General features: G+C 48.9%; 4 protein-coding genes across 4 annotated transcripts; all 4 read right to left on the reverse strand.

The window, feature by feature from the left end:
* Positions 1-552: 552 nt before the first annotated feature.
* On the reverse strand, positions 553-1,188 carry LOC112898605. The gene is made up of 3 exons (XM_025966960.1): positions 1,005-1,188; positions 762-920; positions 553-682 (listed from the first exon to the last, which is right to left on the reverse strand). The coding sequence occupies exons 1-3, from the start codon at positions 1,170-1,172 to the stop codon at positions 617-619; spliced, it is 393 nt and encodes a 130-aa protein (XP_025822745.1). The 5' UTR covers positions 1,173-1,188; the 3' UTR covers positions 553-616.
* A 724-nt stretch (positions 1,189-1,912) lies between these two features.
* Positions 1,913-3,076, reverse strand: LOC112896902. The gene is made up of 6 exons (XM_025965026.1): positions 3,035-3,076; positions 2,729-2,757; positions 2,472-2,680; positions 2,312-2,381; positions 2,004-2,223; positions 1,913-1,918 (listed from the first exon to the last, which is right to left on the reverse strand). The coding sequence occupies exons 1-6, from the start codon at positions 3,074-3,076 to the stop codon at positions 1,913-1,915; spliced, it is 576 nt and encodes a 191-aa protein (XP_025820811.1).
* A 6,366-nt stretch (positions 3,077-9,442) lies between these two features.
* On the reverse strand, positions 9,443-11,647 carry LOC112897829 (polyphenol oxidase I, chloroplastic-like). The gene is made up of 2 exons (XM_025966218.1): positions 10,701-11,647; positions 9,443-10,621 (listed from the first exon to the last, which is right to left on the reverse strand). The coding sequence occupies exons 1-2, from the start codon at positions 11,613-11,615 to the stop codon at positions 9,623-9,625; spliced, it is 1,914 nt and encodes a 637-aa protein (XP_025822003.1). The 5' UTR covers positions 11,616-11,647; the 3' UTR covers positions 9,443-9,622.
* Positions 11,648-14,260: 2,613 nt separating this feature from the next.
* LOC112898002 (polyphenol oxidase I, chloroplastic-like) lies at positions 14,261-17,257 on the reverse strand. The gene is made up of 2 exons (XM_025966409.1): positions 16,316-17,257; positions 14,261-15,353 (listed from the first exon to the last, which is right to left on the reverse strand). Exons 1-2 carry the CDS (start codon positions 17,219-17,221, stop codon positions 14,409-14,411), a joined length of 1,851 nt encoding a protein of 616 aa, XP_025822194.1. The 5' UTR covers positions 17,222-17,257; the 3' UTR covers positions 14,261-14,408.
* Positions 17,258-20,361: the final 3,104 nt, after the last annotated feature.

Genomic DNA, 20,361 nt, shown 5'->3' on the forward strand with positions numbered 1-20,361 from the left:
CGGGGCAGAAACGGTAACGGACGTTTTGCCGAGTGCCTAATCCATGGCACTCGGCAAAGAACAAGCTCTTTGCCGAGTGTCGGAATTATGGCACTCGGCAAAGAAGGAAGATTTGCCGAGTGCCAGAATTCTGGCACTCGGCAAAGAAGGCAGATTTGATTTGCCGAGTGCCGGGATTCCGGCACTCGGCAAAGAAGGGAGATTTGCCGAGTGCCGGGATTCCGGCACTCGGCAAAGAAGGAAGATTTGCCGAGTGCCAGAATTCCGGCACTCGGCAAAGATTCTTCCTTTGCCGAGTGCCTTGTATCCGGAACTCGGCAAAGATTCTTCAGGCCAGATTTTGCCGAGTGCAAACACTAGGTAAAGTGACCAGAACTACCCATTTTAATCTATTTTTTCTATTTAATGCACACATATATATCAAAAAACATATATAAGCACAAAGACCACCAACATAACATCTATATCACGCATATCCCAAATCGGTTTACAAACATATTATCATTACACACCATAAAGATCTCACAAATGCATGTCTCACAATATAGTCTACATAATGTTGAGATGTCACAAAAACATAAGATGTCCACAGAAACAAGATAAGTGATAAAAATCATCATGAAGGACGCCAACCCGGCTGAGTTGGAGAAACATAAGGGGAGTTTGAGGCCGCCGATTGATTCTGCAAAGAGGAGAAGCGATCGCATGTGTGAGACAAGATAAGTGAAGATTAGACATGGCTAAAACTTATCTATGCTCACAGGAGTAGAAAACTCAGCAGGAGGCCGCAGAGGTGAAGCGAACAACGAAGGTGGTGGAGATACACCCGCTGCGGCGCCAAGAGTCTGCATGTAGGCAAACATGTCCCTCATCCTCTGCTCGTTCTCCACACGTAGCCTCCTCTCTTCTTCTAATTGGGCCTGGAAATTTTTCACTCCAATGTTATGATAATACAAAGAAATGGTATACAATAATCAATAAACGACGGATAAAGAAGGAATGACCTGAAGTGCCTGTATGCGGTACTGTGAAGTGTCCTGCCGAGGTCGTATGACTGGGCTCGCACTCGTGCTTCTTGCTCTAATCTGAGATAGACTAGGAGTAGAGGACGAGTCAATTGCGCCGTCGGCAAGCCAATACCGCCCATGATGCTTACCTCCTCCAACCCTCATAACAACTTCTCCATCAAGGTCCTCAGTGGCCGGATCAAACTCTAGACCATGGACATCCCTTGCCATCGCTGAGTACGCACTGAGGCGGGCATGGGCCATCGGGTTGCTGTATGCCTCGGGCCCGTCCTCCGGGTTGTAGTTGACGTCAGACGTCGCCTTGCCCTTGTGGGACATAGCATATGCCTGAAAGAGGGAGCAAGGCTGGCCACCATGTGACGACGACCGGAAGAAAACAAGCAAGACGATTAGAAATCATGCATAATTGAGTATTACATTAAATAAATACATTCGCGTACCCATGCTTCTGCGTATCCGCTGAGGCTGCGACTGCCTTGATGGTGTGGTGCACCTGGCATCATCAAACGCCGCTCCCGACAAGCGTGGTGCGACTCCTCCCACTCGTCCGAGCACCACTTGTGCACCATCTATTGCCAGCACTCTTGATGCCCGAGGCACCAATAAGGAGTCATCTACAGGGCATCAAGTATTTGACATATTAGAAGATGAAATTAAGCCTGCTTAATGTAAAAAGGAATGCATATTAATTTTCTTTATTTACCTGCAAGTACTGCTCCTCAGTCAAAGACATGGTTCTTGCTTCCGTTTTGGAGACCTTCTGTCCAAGGACGCTGGCGTGAAAACTAATAATGGCCTGGATACGCGCCTCATAGTGCATGTCCATGACTCGTTTCTTACAGACTCTGGTAGCCACCGCATCAGCTTTCTCCTCAAATCCATCCTCACATCTGAAGAAATCCTGCATGCAAACACGATGTATACCATTCATTTTTTTTAAGAATGTGAAATGAATGCAATGTATGTAGCACTTACCCACAACTCCTGTTTCACCCGCTCCGCCTTGTTGTTGAATACCCTGCCATCCCGATCTTCAGCATCGGGGGCGGCGGCGTAGTGGTCGAACGTATAGGCCAGTTCCGTCACTCCAGCGTGCTCAACCAGGCCAGGAAAGTGTTCCCTGCACAGAAGACCGAGGATGCCATTGACGGAGCGTTTGTGAGCGGCACCTGCACTCTGCACAATCGTCCAGGACCTGCACAAATGATTAAGACCTCTTAATAGTTTCAACTTTGAATTTGAACATATAATATGAAGAAATAAAAATATAAAAAGTTCCTTACTTTTCCCCTTCGGGTCGAATCAAAGGGCGTCTCTCACGAGGTATCGGTCGCCTAGGGAGACTGGCGGGACCTGTACATGTGATTAAGAAAATTATTAGTTTCAACTCAGCATTTGAACATGTAACATAAAAAAGCAATGAAAACATATAACGGTTATTACCTCGCAAGTAGACGCTCGACGAACCAGAGGCACCGCAACCAGAGGCGGTCTGTTGCGCCTCCTCGTCCTCCTGCGCCTCCTCCTCCTCCTCCTCCTGCGCCACATGCACCTCCTCCTCCGTATCATTTTGCTGCCCCACCTGCGCCTCCTCCTCCTCCACCTCCTGCGGGGGCACCTGTGTCGTCCCCCTCCTCCTCCTCCCCCTGCACCTCTCAGACGACCCAGCTGTATCTGACCTAGCCCTCTGGTAAAGCGACCTAACGCTCCTCAACCCACCGCCTACCATCTTTGTTCAATCACCTGCAATTAAGAAGAGTAAAGTAATAAGTATAGATAAACAAGATGTAATTAACAAGATATGCAAAATAAATAAAACATAATTACATAATAATATAGTATTACATTGATTAAAAATAATCTTCATAATCAGGATTAGCTGGATCATAAGTCTTATCATCACTATCAATCAAATCATATTCAACAGTATCCGAAGGATCAACGTCGTCATTGGCATTGACTAAATGTAATCATTCTAGCATTTGTAAGTCTTTCACATTTTGGACCTCATCCTCCTCCTCCTCATCAACAATCGTTTCAACATCCATTCCGTCCGCTTCGGTTAAGTCTATCTCAAATCCCCCTTCTAGCCCCTCTTCTTGAAAGAACTCTCCGTCATATGTGTTTGGGTCAAAGTTGTAATCTTCATCGTTTGGGACAGGTACTTTACTGTGCGGTGATACCTTGTGTACAACATACCAACCCTTCAGATGCTCTTTGGTTTGGAACGCATATGGGAGATAATAAACTTGTATGGCCTGTTGGGCCACAATATAGACATCGTCTCCTGGTAAGACGGAATCCTGTCGAATTTCCACTAGCCCAAGATTAGAATATGTCCGTCTCGTTACTTCAGGATCAAACCAATGACATTTGAATATGACAGGATTAAGAGGTTTGCAACCATAAAAGCTGAGTTCTTATATTTCTTCAATTCTTCCATAATACTCGATCTCATCAAGGCCAGGAGTAAAAACTCCAGTATTTGTGGTCTTTCGATTGGGTCGACTTGCCTCGTAGCTTGCTGTACAAAAACGATATCCATTCACATCATAAACAGAATATGACCTGACCCTAAGGGCAAAGCCATCGGCAACCTGTCTCAACTCAGCATTCATCGTATGGCCCTGCAAGTTCAAGCACGATAGATCATTTTATTATTCGCATATGGGAGCAACTTCGAATGACAAACTAAGTATGAGCTAAATTGGACGGTTACCTGCTGTTTGAACCAAGAAATGAAATCAGGCAATCCATTTCCAGCACCCTTGCTAAGAAGAGTATCACATTCCTATTGGGTAGGTTCCCTTGATTGACGCCAGAATTCATGAACAAATTGCTTCATATACGGCACCACCTCGTCAAGGTTGGTCAACACATATAGCATTATTTGGCGCCACTCATGATGTGTCAATGTCTTGGTGGTCGAACCACTTGCACTTCTGAGTTGCCCTAGAAAAAGGCTGAGGTTCGATTCATTTTCACTAGCATTGTAACGAGGGGGTGGATTGTGCACACTAGGGAGGTTGTCACCATAGTATGTTGTTGTAAAGTTCGAAACCTCCTCCAGAATGTATGCCTCTGCAATGGAAGCCTCGATTTTGCATTTATTTCCACATTTCTTCCGAAGAACCTTTAGAGACCTCTCGATTGGATAGCACCAACGACCCTGAACGGGCCCCCCCATTCGTGCCTCATACGGAAGGTGCAATATCATATGCTCCATCGGATTGAAGAAGCCGGGTGGAAAGATCTTCTCCAACTTACAGAGCAACACCGGTGCAATTTTCTCCAAGTCTGCAACCACGGTCCGAGATAACTCCTTGGCACAAAGCTGGCGGAAGAAATAGCTCAACTCTGCAAGCACTAGCCAGACATGCTCAGGGACATAGCCTCGAACCATCGCCGGAAGAAGCCGCTCAATCCATATATGGTAGTCATGACTCTTCATCCCTAATACTCGCATAGTAGATAAGTTGACCCCCCTACTCAGATTAGCTGCATACCCATCAGGGAACATCAACTTCTTGATCCATTCTAGTACTTCCCTCCTTTGGGGCTTGCTCAATACGAAATCGGCCTTAGGCTTTCTCCATGTCTTTCCGCGACCAGGAGGCTTCATCTCTAGGTTTGGTCTATCGCATAACGTTGCTAGATCCACTCTAGCCTTAACGTTGTCCTTTGTCTTATCGGGAATATCCATGATTGTTGCCCAAAGTGCCTCAGCAACGTTCTTTTCAGTATCCATCACATCAATATTGTGTGGAAGGAGAAGATCATCATAATAGGGGAGCCGAGTCAAACCTGACATATGAGTCCACATATGTTGCTGGCTATATCCCACAAAGCCACCTTCTGGATTCACCATGAGGCCATCTATCTGCTAACGAACTGCGGCACTACTCTTCATCGGAGGTGCAAGGTCTGTCACTACGACACCTTTCGTAAAATTTTTGATGTCTCGTCTGAATGCGTGGTCAAGAGGGAGGAATTGCCGATGTTTATCGAACGCCGAATACTTGCCACCCTTCTGCAACCAAATGAACCTAAGACCTTCCTTGCATACTGGGCATGGGTACTTCCCGTGAACACACCAGGCACTGAATATCCCATATGCCAACAGATCGTGAAGGGAGTATTGGTACCAGACATGCATTTTGAAGTTTGTCTTTGTAGCCCGGTCGTATGTCCACACTCCTTCCTCCCAAGCACGGACCAATTCATCAATTAGAGGCTCCATGAACACACCCATATTATTCCCCGGGTGTCCAGGAATAATCAATGACAACAATATGTTCTGTCGTTGAAAGCATATGCCTGGGGGGAGATTGAGGGGGATAACGAATACGGGCCAACATGTGTATGTTGCAGCCATCATTCCATAAGGATTGAACCCATCTGTTGCCAGCGCAACACGTACATTACGAGCATCTCTAGCTTTCTCATGATGAATGCTATCAAAGTGGATCCATGCTTCACCATCGGACGCATGTACCATCTTATCAAGATTGTATCGTTTTCCATTTTTGTGCCATGTCATTTGTTTTGCGTATTCCTCCATCATGTATAGCCACTGGATCCTCGGTATGAACGGAAGGTGACGTAGGATTGTCACGGGAATGTCAAGCTGCCTCTTGTGCCCATCACCAGAGTAAACCTCCATGAACCTAGAGGATTTACACTTTAGACAGTACTTTGATTCTGCGTATTCTTTCCTAAATAGGACACACCCCTTCGGACAAGCATGGATCTGGTCATACGGCATCTTGAGTGCACGAAGAAGTTTTCGGGCCTCGTACATGCTCTTTGGCAGAATGTGACCCTCTGGAAGTAGGCTGCCAATAACTGTCAACATACCATCGAAGGCGTCTCGGCTCAGGCTATACTGCAACTTTAACGCCATTATGCGTCCAATGGCATCCAATTGAGAAACCTTTGTGTGTCCGTGAAGGGGTTTCGGTGCCGCGGCAAACATGTCATAGAACGCCTTTGCAGTTGCCTCTGGCTCCTCCTCCGTATGTCCTTCAACAAATTGTGCCTCGTGATAGTCATTTAACATTTCCGCTACCCCGTCATCGGCATCATAATCCTGCACATGTTGCCTCACCACCTCCTCTCTCATACGATCGGCTTCACCGTGGAAGACCCACTGGGTATAGCCTGCCGTAAATCCATTCAAACAAAGATGTTCCCCCATGACCTTCTTCGTCTGTCTTTTCCTGTTTGCACATTTGTTGCATGGACAGAAAATTCTACTCGCTCCTTTAGCAGCTTCGCCAAACGCCTGCTCCAAGAAAGCATCGGTCTTGTTGATCCACTCATCGGTGACCTGACGCCGACTTAAGCGGCCAGTGTACATCCACTCACGGTCTTCCATCCTCTAACATGTAAAGCAGAGGGTAATATCAATTAAATATTTTCATCAGACGACAAAACCTAACTAAAGTGACCAAACTAACTAACGCAACCCAGGGCTACTAGAGTAGGACACCACAGCAACACGTACGTCGGTGCCCAAAACTAAAGGGCAACTTCTTAGCTACTAGAGTAGCTAGGACACCACAATTCCCATGTTACCGACAGATGCTATATATCTTATCTTTTTAAGAAATGGTATATATCTTATATGAACCAAACAACTGATTTGTAGAAATATATTACTACTATTTTTATTTGTAGAAACATATTACTAATATCAGACACAATGTAATGTCAAAGGGTCAAACAGAATACCAAACTTTTCAATCCTTGAGGATTATACTTTGTAATTGCACATATCCTGTGCATATAGATATATGGTAAAGAAAAGATTTTACAGGAGGCCACACAACAGCCAAGAAAAACTAAATCATTGACATATTACTCAAACCTCTGACTGCAATTATATATGATAGCAAATCAACTAATCAAAAGTGTTGAAGTCAACATCACTCATGACACCAAGTTCAGAAAGGGAAAACAATATAGAAAGAAGACACTATAGCACAATGTTAACTTGGTTTGACTTCCTTCTCTGTAACTCTATAACTCTTATTCTTGGTGGCATAAAGTACGCATGTGCTCTTGGGAAGTTACATTTGAACATAGCTATAATCGATTAATGATAAACAAAGTAGCAGTCATGATCAAGTCCAAGATTGCAAAATGCTAAAGCATATAAAATACCAATTGCAAGCTCCCCCTACATTATAGTAATACATCAAGTAACTTTACTTCCGGTAAAGAGAGAAAGAAAGCTTTCAAAACTTACCTAGCCGGCGGGGCGGCGGCCGGGGCAGGGGGCGCGGCGGGGCAGGGGGCGAGGCGGCGGCGGGGCCCGGGGCGGCGGAGGCCCGGGGCGGTGTGGCCGGGGCGGCGGGAGCCGGCGGTGGGGGCCGGGGCGGCGCTGGGCCGGCGGGCAGCGTGGGCCGGGGCGGCGGAGGCCAGGGCGCGGCGTGTCCGGGGCGGCGGGGTCCGGGGTGGCGTGGCCGGGGCGGCGGGGCCCGGGGCGGCGGGCGCAGGAGGCGGCGGGAGGCGGCGGGGTCCGGGGCGGCGTGGCCGGGGCGGCGGGGTCCGGGGCGGCGTGTCCGGGGCGGCGGGCGCAGGAGGCGGCGGGCGCAGGAGGCGGCGGGGCCCGGGGCGGCGGGAGCCGGGGGAGCGAGGAGGTGCGTGAGGAAAGAAATGAACGGACGAATGAAATGCACAAGTGTTTTGCTTGAATAAACGCCACTTTGCCGAGTGTCTGATTTTTGGCACTCGGCAAATAGGTCTTTGCCGAGTGTCTGATTTCTGGCACTCGGCAAAGCTAACGGCCGTTTGCTGCCGTTCACAGCTGACGGAGCTTTGCCGAGTGTCTCTGTTTGCCGAGTGCCCGACACTCGGCAAAATATATCTTTGCCGAGTGTCACTTTTTGCTGAGTGTCGGGCACTCGGCAAAGAAGCTCTTCGCCGAGTGTTTCTCTTTACCGAGTGCGGCACTCGGCAAATGTCCTATTCGCCGAGCGCCCGACAGAATGCACTCGGCAAAACGTGTGGCACTCGGCAAAGATGCCGTCTCCGGTAGTGCCGTACGTGCTCCAGCTCCAGTGAAGTGTACCATCCCCAGCACCTTTACTACCCAAGTCAGTAACCACATGCGGCCGGCCGGCCGGTCAGGGAGATTAAATTCTTCCGACTGTGCAGTGCCAATGGATCGAAGCCGCGCTGCCACTGCCTTCTTGCATTGGACTTTTACCACTCTCGAGCCAGATTTTTGTCTCCGTCCAATGATCCAATGCTGGCAGAGGTCTCTACCTACCCAATGGTGCATGAGCTCCGGCCGTGTGCATATATATGGGCACCGCCAAGCTAGAAGATCTACACCACTTTATCCAGACATCAATCTCAGTTGTTACATAGCAGAGAAGAACTGCGATCACCTCTATCTCACACGAAGTACTCTTCAGAGCAAGAAGTAACAAAAAGGTTACGTAGCATAGATTAATTTATATCATGACAGATTTAGGCAGCGAAACATGTTGAGTGTCTTGCCTTTGGGTTTCATTGGAGATTTGTGAAGACTACTTCTTTGAAAAAGCTGGTCATCTTCTCCGCGGCCGATGAAGACTCCAACTCCGGTAAACTCAGTTCACCGTGCCGTTCAAGATTTCTAAAGGATTTATGGAATGTGGAAGTACTATTTGAGAGGTTAGCACGGAGACGAGCCGCCGCGGTGGTTGTTGGAGTTGGGCGCTACAACCAGGGGGAGGGGTGGGGTTATCTTCGGAGATGAAGATGGTCGGGAGGGTATGGTGCAGAGAAGAAAGTAGACAAAGAGGCTCACCAATGGAGTGCGGCGGCGACCGGGAAGGGCTGGCAGGGTCGCTGGTACTAGCAAGGCCGCGGACAGGTGGGGGCACGCACTAGTGGCAACGACACTTGATCTCCATATTACAATGGAGTAATGGAGCGAGGTTGAAGACGGTGCCTCCAATAAAGATGTGATGGGGTGGGTGAATCTGAGCTCTTTGTCGATGTTGATCCCGGAGGCGGAGCCACATGTATTCATCGATGTGACATCGATGATTTTGTGCAAAATCAGTGAGAAATCACTGTTTTGCACTGTTCATACATGGAGCTGATAATGTTGTAACATAGAGCTGATCTCGGTGGCTTCGTCTGCTGGCTCTGCCCCTGGTTGACCCCATCTTTCAAGATTCGAAATATGTTGAGTCAAAAAATATCGCACTACACTGTAGATAGATATTGAAGAACATGAAGGTGATGCAATGGCGGCTATACGGATCGGATGGCAGTACGGTAGCGAATCCTGAGGTGTAGGTTATGCATACATACGTGACAGTGAATGGTCAGTGACACAAAACTCTGAAGAAACGATAGGATATCACATCCCTTTATTCGAAACTAAAACAGAAAAGGAATTAGAACTACCTGCTACACGTACACGCCTACACGTACGACCAAATCCTCGGACTCGCAATGAAATGGTACAAGCACACGACACGACTTTTATTCTTAGCTTGCATCCGATCCGGACACCATCGATCGCCAGTGTGCATTGGACGATGCAAAAGTGACCAGTACGGAGCTGAGCTTGCATCGAGCACTAGTAAGTTCTACTGGTTCTGGATCGTCGGGGGAAGGAAGACCTTGATCTCCTCATCCGTGCGCGGCACGAGCACGACGTCGACGGTGGTGTCGCCGTCGCCCATGACGTCGTCCAGCACGTCGTCGATGAAGAGCGTGATCCTCCCCTCCAGCGTGCCGCCGCCGGCCTTGGAGCTCGGCACGACGGCGAAGCTGCCGGCGTACTCGCTGTTCTCCGGCCCCACCTGGAGGGCCTGGTCCCCGGGCACGTTGATGGCCACGTCGAACTTGTTCTCCGCCTTGGGGTCGTACTCGATGCCCTGGATCACCAGCACTCGCTGCTGCCCCGGCTGCCTGGGCGGCACGGCCACGGCGGCCACCTCCACGACCTCGCCCTTGGCCAGGGACAGCGGGTACACCAGCATCTTCCTCGGCGACGGCCGAGGGGGGCTGTCCTTGCCGTGGGGCACCAGCGGGTTCAGCTTGCAGGTCAGCCACGGCAGGTCCTTCTCCGACTCGGCGTCGTACGTGTAACCGAGGTTGCGCGTGTCGAGCACGTCGCGGAACTTGATGCGCACCGGCCGCGGGTTCGCGACGTCGTCGTAGAAGACGAAGCTGGCGTCCAGCCACTCCGGGTCCTTGAAGCCCTCGCCGCCGAGCTTGGTGGACCAGATGTGCCAGAGGCGGTCCACGTTGGCGTGGTGCGAGTAGAAGAGCGGGTCCCGCCCCGACGAGCCGAGGAACCCCATGTCGTTGTTGCAGTTGAAGGCGCCGTCGTGCCCCAGGACGCCGCCGGTGTCGGCGGTGCACGTCTTCCCCTCCGGCGGGCCGGAGCGGCCGACCCAGACGTGCAGGGCCGTGTGCGCCATCCGCTCCAGCGAGCCCTGGCTCTTGGTCTTGTCTCGCTTCGCCCGCTGCCCGCCTTGCCTCCTCTTGGAACGCTCGTTGATCTCCTTCAGCCGGAAGTCGGTGTCGCTGCAGAGCTTCTCGCCGAGGAACGCCCGCGCGCCCCTGCCGCCCCGGATTTGCTACCGCACCAACATACATATTATATATGTTATATATATTATATATATGAACAAACATGTTATATATACATATATATACCTGCTGGTATATGGTGCAGAGGTTTTTGGTAACAAGTTGCTCGTACTTGTCGTCCTTGGGGCCGTTGAAAGGGATGAGCGGCGCGTCGTCGGGGGCGTTGAGGAAGTCAAGGTCGACGAGCTTGTCGAGGCGCGGCTGCTCGCGGTTGCGGTCGTAGAGCGGGTTGGCGAAGGAGTCCCTGAAGAGCGGCGGGATCACCATGCCGGCCGGCGCGTCCCAGTTCCAGTAGGGCAGCGCGAAGGTGTCGTCGCCGATGAGCTGCCCGAGGGCTTTCTCGTAGAAGTAGATGTACATGCGGTGCCACGGCGCGAAGATCCAGGAGAAGTGCACGTCGAAGGGGCGGTTCTTCTCCGTCGGGTCGTACCGGTAGTGCCCGTCGCAGTAGGCCTGGTGGATCGCCGCCTGCGCCGCGAAGCTCAGCGGGTGCGACGCCGGCAGCGCCTTCATCTTGGCGATGGCCTCCTTGTACTTCTCCTGGTACTCCCGGCTCAGGAGGTGCGCCGGCTGCCGGACGCGCCTCACCGCGCCCTCGGGCTTGAAGTCGACGGCCCGGACCGGCGACGGCGGCGGGCACGGGTACTCCCTGTTGGGGTCCGTGCACTCCACCAGCTTGTCGTTTACCTTGTCGCCCCGGCGGCAGCTCTCCACGGGGTTCGCCTCCAGGGCGCCGGACGCGAGGCCCGGGTACCCGACGAGGCCGGCGGCGACGCCGCCCAGGCTGGTGAGCACGTCCCGGCGGGGCAGCCAGAGGAGACCGTCGTCGTCGCGCCGGCCGGCGGCCCGGCACCACACAGTGCGGCGGGGGCAGGTGGTCTTCTTGGACGGGCATGCAGGGGACTTGGTCGAGGCGGCGGGAGCCGCCGCCGGGACGGGGGGGCTCGACCTGGCGCAGGCGTTCGCCATGGCGCCGTTCATGGCTGCGTAAGAGCTTGATAGGTGGTGCGTGTTGTACGTGGATCTTTGGATGTTGCCTGCTGCATTGGGATGTGGTGGCCAGTATTTATAGTGGATGATCGATGGCATGAGCCAATTATTTGCTGTTCTCTCTCCATTCCTGTGCACATTAATGTCTCTCATTCTTGTACATCGGTACTGGAAGGACTAAAGTTTTTGGGTAATAACATGACATGTAACATGCATGGATGATGCTATTTTCTAGTTATTTTGAAAGGAGTAAAGTTCGTTTTACCCGCTAAATTTATCACCGAATCTGAAAAATAGCCCTGAACTCGAAAATCAGAAATCTTGCATACCTTAACTATCAAAATCAAACAAACTACCCCTGACCGTTTGAAAGCGGTTTTCTATGGTGACTTTGCTTATGCCGCCGGCGGTTTCCAGCCGGCCATGCCCCACGACACCTAGCTTTAGATTCGTTTCATCGCGTTGTAGCTGGTAGGCACAACCTCATCGCCGGCCATATCCATGGCCATGGCCATGACTAGTGTAGCCAGGCCATGAACCCCACTTGTCAGTCAAAATAGTTGGAAGTGGGTAGAACTCGGTCGAGTGAGAAATTAAGCCCTAAAAAATCTGACTTGTTGGTTCCATTGCCACATTAGCAAAATCACCTTAAAAACCGCTTTGAACCGGTCAATATGGGTAATTTGTCTTGTATTTTAGAATTGGAGGGCGTAGTTGTTCGGTTTTTTAGTTTAAAGAGGTTATCCAAACACAGTCACAAGTTCAGAGGTAAAGCGGACATTACTCTTTTGAAAATAGGCTGAAGCTAACCAGAGCCACAGGTTCCAGTTTCAACAGCCGGGATTATTCTTACTTCTTTCTCTTCATGTCGGCGCTTAATCCCCCGTCATAAAGCAGGCGACCATAAAAGCCCCCAACTACCCAAACGACCACCTGAAAAGGTCCACGTGATCTACTGAAAAGATTTTAGGACAAGGATAATCCCAACCCGTCTTTTTGATGCCATGCTCTATGTAAAGATTCCAAAGATACCGTATCTTGTTTTGCGAACACCTGCCGACCGGAGAGTTTCTTGTGAGTGGAAAAAAAACCGTTAGAAAAATACATTCTGTCGGGAAAGCAACAGACAGATTTATTTTCTCTGTTAATCTATACTTGAGAGTATTTACTTGTCGGGTGGGACGACACAAATAATCTCCCTGATGGTTAGTCAATTTGTTGTTAACTTGTGTATATGTGCATTTCAAAAGGTTGGTATTCGTACCTAAGTTGCCTCCTCATGAAGATATTCCTTATCTCTCTCTCTCTCTCTCTCTCTCTCTCTCTCTCTCTCTCTCTCTCTCTCTCTCTCTCTAATTATTTGCATGTTGGCATAATATCCTAGGTGGCACATAATCAATGTGATACTGCACATTATAATTTGGGTGAAAAGTAGAAGTCAGTCGCCATCCAAAAAGGATGCAATTCTAAGTTTACCCTAACTCAAACCATCTTAATTAACTTTGATCAAGTTTACAAAAATACCAATATTCATGATACCGAATGAGTTTCAACAGAATCATTATGAACTATAATTTCATATTATATCAATTATATTTGGTGTCATAAATGTTGATAAATTTGCAAATTTTAGATAGTTTGACTAAGGTTAAATCTAGAATTATATTTTTTCGAGACGAAGTTAGTATATCTTGTATTAAAAGTATTTCAGGATTACATATTAGCAATTTCTCAAGCATTTCTAGCAGCCCACATTTGAAGTTGTTATGGACGGCCAAATTTGTTCATTTTAATTATTTTTTCCTAATCTTAAGAACTTTTTCAAGAACGTGTTGCAAACACGTGTTTTATTAAGAGGAACAGTAGAAATACGGTAACACGGCCTCATGTTACAAGACCAGTTAAGCAGTGGCAAACGACCCCACTGATCTCTGGTTGGTAGCAGTGCAATAGATAGGGACGGGTTTTGCTGCAGAGAGCACATGCCCTTTGTTCGCAAGCCCAAGCAGTTGTGAGGAACGTGGCCACTGGCCAGCATTAGGTTTGGACAAGAAATCAAGCCAAGCAACTACCAACTTTATTGCTCAATTCATTACACGGTGTTAGTCCTTGCATTCAGAAAATCCATTCTACAATATTTATCCATCGAGGATATCAAAGATATAGTTATTGTAGTACCTCTGCACAATATCCTAAAGCCATTTCCAGTGCAGGTTTCATAAGAGCTTCATGCACGATACAGTGATACATCATAATGTGGCAGAAAATTTAATAGGAGAGAGAATGAACCAATTTCATCTGAATAAGACCAGCTTGACATGAATACTAACTTTTCATGAGTCATAAATTAAATATCATGTGGAGTCTATGAAAAAACGACAATATGAAACTATATATGCAGATATTCATAATTGACAAGCCATCATTTTCGGTGGATTATTTGAGCTCTCTTATAACATGAACAGGCTCAACCAGAGATCAGAGATGCTGAGCCGGACCTGAGGCTCAGTCAGACCGATTCGAAAGAAAGCTTGTAGTGCGTGACAGAGAAAGTTGAGCAGTGAAAGAAAGCTTGGGGAGGTTTTGAAGAGAGATTCAACATTGTTGGATTGGAGATGGACCTCTGTGTCCTTCGTCGACTGCAAACGATAGGATAGAAGCAGGTCCCTTTATTTAAAACTAACACGACGAAATGCTACAAGCACGCACTACATCTGAATTTTTTTTTTTTTGCGAGGACACCGGTGCTAACCAGTAGTACGGTGTTTGCAATGACCTCTCTATCTAGAAGTTCTGGTTCTGGATCGTCGGGCAAAGCTTGAGCTTGATCTCTCCTCCCGTGCGCGGCACGATCACGACGTCGACGGCGCTATCCCCGTCGGCCTCGATGTCGGCCAGCACCTCGTCGATGGGGAGAGCAAGCTTCCCCTGGAGCGTGCCGCCACCGGCCTTGGAGCTCGGCACGACGGCGAAGCTGCCGGCGTACTCGTAGTTCTCCGGCCCCACCTTGAGGGCCTGGTCCGCGGGCACGTTGATGGCCACGTCGAACTTGTTCTGCGCGCTGGGGTCGTACTCGATGCCTCGGATCACCAGCACCCGCTGCTGCCCCGGCTGCTTCGCCGGCACTGGCACCGCCGGCACCTCCACGACCCGGCTCCTCCTCAAGGTCACCGGGAACGTCGGCCCCGCCTTCCTTGGCGCCGGCCGCGGGGCGCTGCCCTTGCCGTGGGGCACCAGCGAGGTGAGCCTGCACCTCAGCCACGGCAGGTCCGCCTCCGACTCGGCGTCGTACGTGTAACCGAGGTTGCGCGTGTCGAGCACGTCGCGGAACTTGATGCGCACCGGCCGCGGGTTCGCGACGTCGTCGTAGAAGACGAAGCTGGCGTCCAGCCACTCCGGGTCCTTGAAGCCCTCGCCGCCGAGCTTGGTGGACCAGAGGTGCCACATGCGGTCGACGTTGGCGTGGTGCGAGTAGAAGAGCGGGTCCTGCCCCGCCGAGCCGAGGAAACCCATGTCGTTTTCGCAGTGGTAGTTGCCGTCGTGCCCCATGACGCCGCCGGTGTCGGCGTTGCATGGGGCGCCCTCCGGCGGCGTCCGGCCGACCCAGGCGTGCATGGCGGTGTGCGCCATCCGCTCCAGCGTGCCCTGGCACCCTTCGTCCGCGTCCTCGATGTTGCTGCAGAACCTCTCGCCGAGGAAACACCGCGCGCCCTTGCCGCCCCGAATTTGCTACATACCACCCCCAAAAATGAAATTAACTTTAAAAATTGGTCTTATAACTTATAACCAAAATATATTACCCCTTCATCTCACACAAACTCAAACACATGTTTTTAACATTTTCACATATCTACTCCATGCAACTTTTCATTGAAATTCATAGTTTTCTTCGGTTTGCATGGCACCTCCACGTGTTGAAATTTCGAAGGTAAATTAGTCCATCAACCCGTACTTCCGCGCAGGTTTGTAGTTTTGAGAGATATAATGATTAGAAATTAATTTTAAAAATAGGTATTATAACTTATAATCAAAATATATTACCCCTCCATCTCACACAAACTCAAACACACATTTTTAAAATATTTTCACATATTTGCTCTATGCAACTTTTCATTCAAATTTATAGTTTTGTTCGCTTTGCATGGCACCTCGTCCACATGTGCTTAATTCACTCCTTAGTTTGAGCTATATGTTTAACATGAGCATCGGAATTCTCATCGCTTCTTGCATCGATATATTCATGGTCTACATGGACACACATCAAATATCCGTTTAAGTTAGTATTTTCTATATTAATAATGGTATAGATAAGTAATTTTGAATCATATATATATATATATATATATTAGTGTACCTTGGGATATATTTTATAGTGATACATATGTATGTGATTTAGATGCAGATTATGTGTTACTCTAATCTATTTTTAATAATTATAGGTGAGTATTTTTTTATTAACTTTTTATATCGGCATATGCTAGTAGTTCTGATAAGGAATAGGTCAATGTTTTGTAATGGCAGAGTGGAGTAATTAGGTATATACAGATTTTGGTTGCTACTAAAATATTTTTATAATAATAATTATGGGTATTTTTTACAAAATCGAATATATTTGACGACTTTTATTATTGATGGCGGGTCCGATTGGTAATAGCACGTGTGAACTAATAAGGGTATGCCGTATGCATTACCTGCTGGTAGACGGTGCAGAGGTTTTTGTTGACGGCTTCCTCGTATTTCTTGTCATGTGGCCCGTTGAAAGGGATGAGCGTGGCCCCTGGGTCGAGGAAGCCGAGGTCGAGGTCGACCAGCTTGTCGAGGCGCCGCTGCTCGCGGTACCGGTTGCCCAGCGGGTTGTCGAAGGAGTCCCTGAAGAGCGGCGGCACCACCATACCCGCCGGCGCGTCCCAGTTCCAGTAGGGCAGCGCGAAGGTGTCGTCGCCGATGAGCTGCCCGAGCGCGCGCTCGTAGAAGTAGATGTACATGCGGTGCCACGGCGCGAAGATCCACGAGAAGTGCACGTCGAAGGGCCGGTTCTTCGCCGCCGGGTCGTACCGGTAGTGCCCGTCGCAGTAGGCCTGGTGGATCGCCGCCTGCGCCGCGAAGCTTAGCGGGTGCGACGCCGGCAGCGCCCGCATTTTGGCGATGGCCTCCCGGTACTTCTCCTGGTACTCCCGGTCGAGGAGGTGCACGGGCCGGCGGACGCGCCGCACCCTGCTCTCCGGCCTGAAGTCGACGACGGGCCTCGGCGTCGGGGGCGGGCACGGGAAGTTCGTGTTCGGGTCCGTGCACTGCACCAGCTTGTCGGTGACCTTGTCGCCCCTGGGGCACTTGTCCTCCCCGGCGGCGGACGCGAGGCCCTGGTACCCGGCGAGGCCGGCGGCGACGCCGGTCAGGGCGGAGAGCACGTCCCGGCGGGGGAGCCAGAGGCGGCCGTCGTCGCCGCCGGCCGCGGCCTTGCACGACACGGCGCGGCGCCGGCGGCAGCTGGTGGTGGTGTTCTTGGACGGGCATGCAGGGGGCGGCGCGGCGGCCGGAGCCCCCGCCGGGACGAGGGGGGTGGAGGTGGCGCAGGCGCTCGCCATGCAGCCGTTCATGTGTGTCTACGTGATAGGTGTTGCTCTACGTTGGTCTCTGGATGTTGCCAGCTGAGATGGGATGTGGAGCATGGCGCATGCCCACGTATATATAGTGGGTCGATGGCACGGGCCAATTATTTGCTGCTCTCGCTCCACTTCAAATTGGCATCATTTTCACGTTCACAAAACAGTTCTATCTCAATACACAATGGAATCATAGTCATTAGAAACGTGGTACGGTGCCACCTTCCTCGTTTCAGGAACATCGTTCCCGTACCGGAAACACATGTACATTTTCATCCCAATAGTGTTAAAATCTCTCTTAAATAATGTACCACATTCCATGTTTCTCGATCCATCGATCCGGAAACTTTTATGACTGTAAATGGAATACAATGCACATTCACATTATAACCAGTGCATCCCGCCAAATATTGGCTCGCCTTAGCTGTTATTTAGAATGGCACCTATTTTTTGGCTTGCTGAGGGCGCAAATGTTGGCTCGCCATGCCACACATAGTTCATTTTCTTGCCCGCACGTTGGCGGATTGCAGGCGTCGAAAACGTCCGCCAAATATTTAGCTTCCCAGCGACTTGGCAGGGTTGAGACACAACTCGATGTCCCTATAATGAAAAATGTGAAACCACATGTATATGTGACCATAAGATCTATCTCAGCCGTTGATTTCACTCCATCCAACTGTTGATTTACCTCACCTACCCATAAATTTTTTCACCTACGGCCACCATTGATTAAAAATGAGGTGTGAGCATAAGTCTCGATGGCGGCCGGTTGTAGGTTAGCCGGTCAAAGGATGTGCTACTATTAGAAGCCATGGGAGTGGTGGTCGTCAATTTTGACGGAGGCCGACCCGAACCGTACTGTGCCACGTGGAGCGCGTGCATCGGAGGCTAGCTAGCTACAACAAGGAGGGTGCCGGGACAGGACCATGGCGGGAGCCCAAGCACGGGGGGCCAGAGGCCGGATGCATGCACACCCAAGGATAGGACCGGCCGGAGTCCTTGTTCCAGAGGCGAGGTCACGGAGGTTTTGTGTTCGTCTGACTTGGTGGATGTGCATGTGTTTCGCGTGTGTGGTTTTACCTTGTAAGCAGTATGTGTCTGCAGTTTCTAGCTAGCTAGCTTTCCATGATGCACATTGGCTCGGATCATATCGGAGGCACCCGACATGATGAAGCCAGGAGCAAGAGGCTCTCCGTGATGCTGCAGCGCAGGGCGCTGTGATCTATCAGTGTGCAAGGACAATCACGGGTCGATCTTGGAGGCAGCGACGACGATCGATGTGAGAATTGGGGACGACGACGGCTATTTTTGACGACGACGGCTATTTTTGACGATGACGACGACAAAACGTGCGTACGGGGGACGGGCCGATGGGCTACTAGCGGTGGCAGTACGAGGACCAGGCCATGTAGCTAGCTGACCGGGTGGTGGAGGAGCTGATGTTGATCTCTCTCCACACATGAGCAGGGCAATCAGGCCAAAACCCTAAGGCTACTCCTTATGTCTCTAGACTTGATGGTAATGGCATGACGAACTGATGTTCCACTACCAGTGTTACAACAATGCCTTTTGAACCTACATATATTTGATGAACTTGTGGTGATGTAATTAATGCACTTATTTGTGAGAGATGTAATTAATGATTGATGTACTGAGATGATTATTTTCATATGTATACTGAGATATGACTATGGATGCCAAGACCCGTCATATATTTTTATAATATATATATATATATGAAAAATCCATTCTACACGTACTTGTTGTGAACACCATATCTTTTATCGTGCATGCATTTACACCGAAGTGGTGGCATGAAAAGGAAACCAGCCGAAACCCACTACACATACACTAGGGCAAAAATGTATATTCCCCTCCCACTAGACAGAATCTAACAATGAAATGACCGTGAAATGGCAGATATATAAGGCATGAAAGTTAAAGTTGATGGCAAATAAGAAACATAAAACTTTTGAATGGCAAACAAGGCAGCAAGCAGTTTATCATTGGCAAATAATGACTTCTCTTGTCAACCCAGCTAGCAGTAGCAGCCATAAAATCCCCAACTCTCAGAACACTAAAGCTCTCCTTAAGAACCGCTGGTCGCATGGTTTCACACATGATCTACTGAAAAGTTTGTAAATTTTAGACACCGGCCAATCCCAACCCATTGTTCATGTCATGCTCGAAAAAGATGCCATGCCATATGAAAATCATTAATGCATAGTATCATGGTGTTGTTTCATAGAAACTAGAAGCCAATCAATTTTTATATGAATTTTGCCCATGATAATAGGGCCGAAACATATGTGCAGTTTCAAAGGGTTGTTTTTGCCCTAGTTATGTATCTCCATGAAGATATTGCCTCTCTCTCTCTCTCTCTCTCTCTCGTTCCCCCTCCTTTCCTCCCTCTTTAATTATTTATCATGTCAGAAAATTAAATAAATGTCCAGGTGTAACACATTATCGATGTTTATGATAGCACTACACATTGGAATTAGCCTAGCCCAACATAAAGTCCCGAAATAGCAAGCCATCCTCTAAATTTCCAACTCATAAATGACGCATGTGTACTTGATCTTCTCCAGACCATATTTCACATTTAATTTGAAAGACATGAAAAGTAATGATGCAAAATTATTAGAGTATTTTTTTAACATAGTATATCATGTCCTATATCATCCCACAAAATTTAAACTTAAAATTGAGATTTAACTCGAAGAAATAAAACAGAGAGATCTCAGTATGAGGTAGGTTGAACTAACTGAAAGTCAAAATTGTATCTAAAAGGCTTGATGGACAAAGTGGATTGCTCACGGTACTAAGATAGAACTTTTTCTTCGCTTTCATGTTTAAGTGTTTTTCATGGCGGTGGTTATCAAACATATCATTGCTACCATCGACCTCATCAAGCACAAAAATTTTGATATAGAGCACGTGCCTGACCTTCGAAAGCAGTGGAAAAATAAAAAAACTCATTTTTAAAAATAGATATTTAGGTCTATAAAATATTTCGTTCCCAACTACATATCTTAGATCTTGAAGATCCCTACTATTTTGATAAAAACTTGGTCTCCATCTAACTTCATACGATGATACAAAAGTTATAATTTTCTTTTAAAATAGAAAAATTT

The sequence above is a fragment of the Panicum hallii genome, chromosome 6 (genome assembly GCF_002211085.1).
Source record: "Panicum hallii strain FIL2 chromosome 6, PHallii_v3.1, whole genome shotgun sequence".
NCBI classification, from domain to species: Eukaryota; Viridiplantae; Streptophyta; class Magnoliopsida; order Poales; family Poaceae; genus Panicum; species Panicum hallii.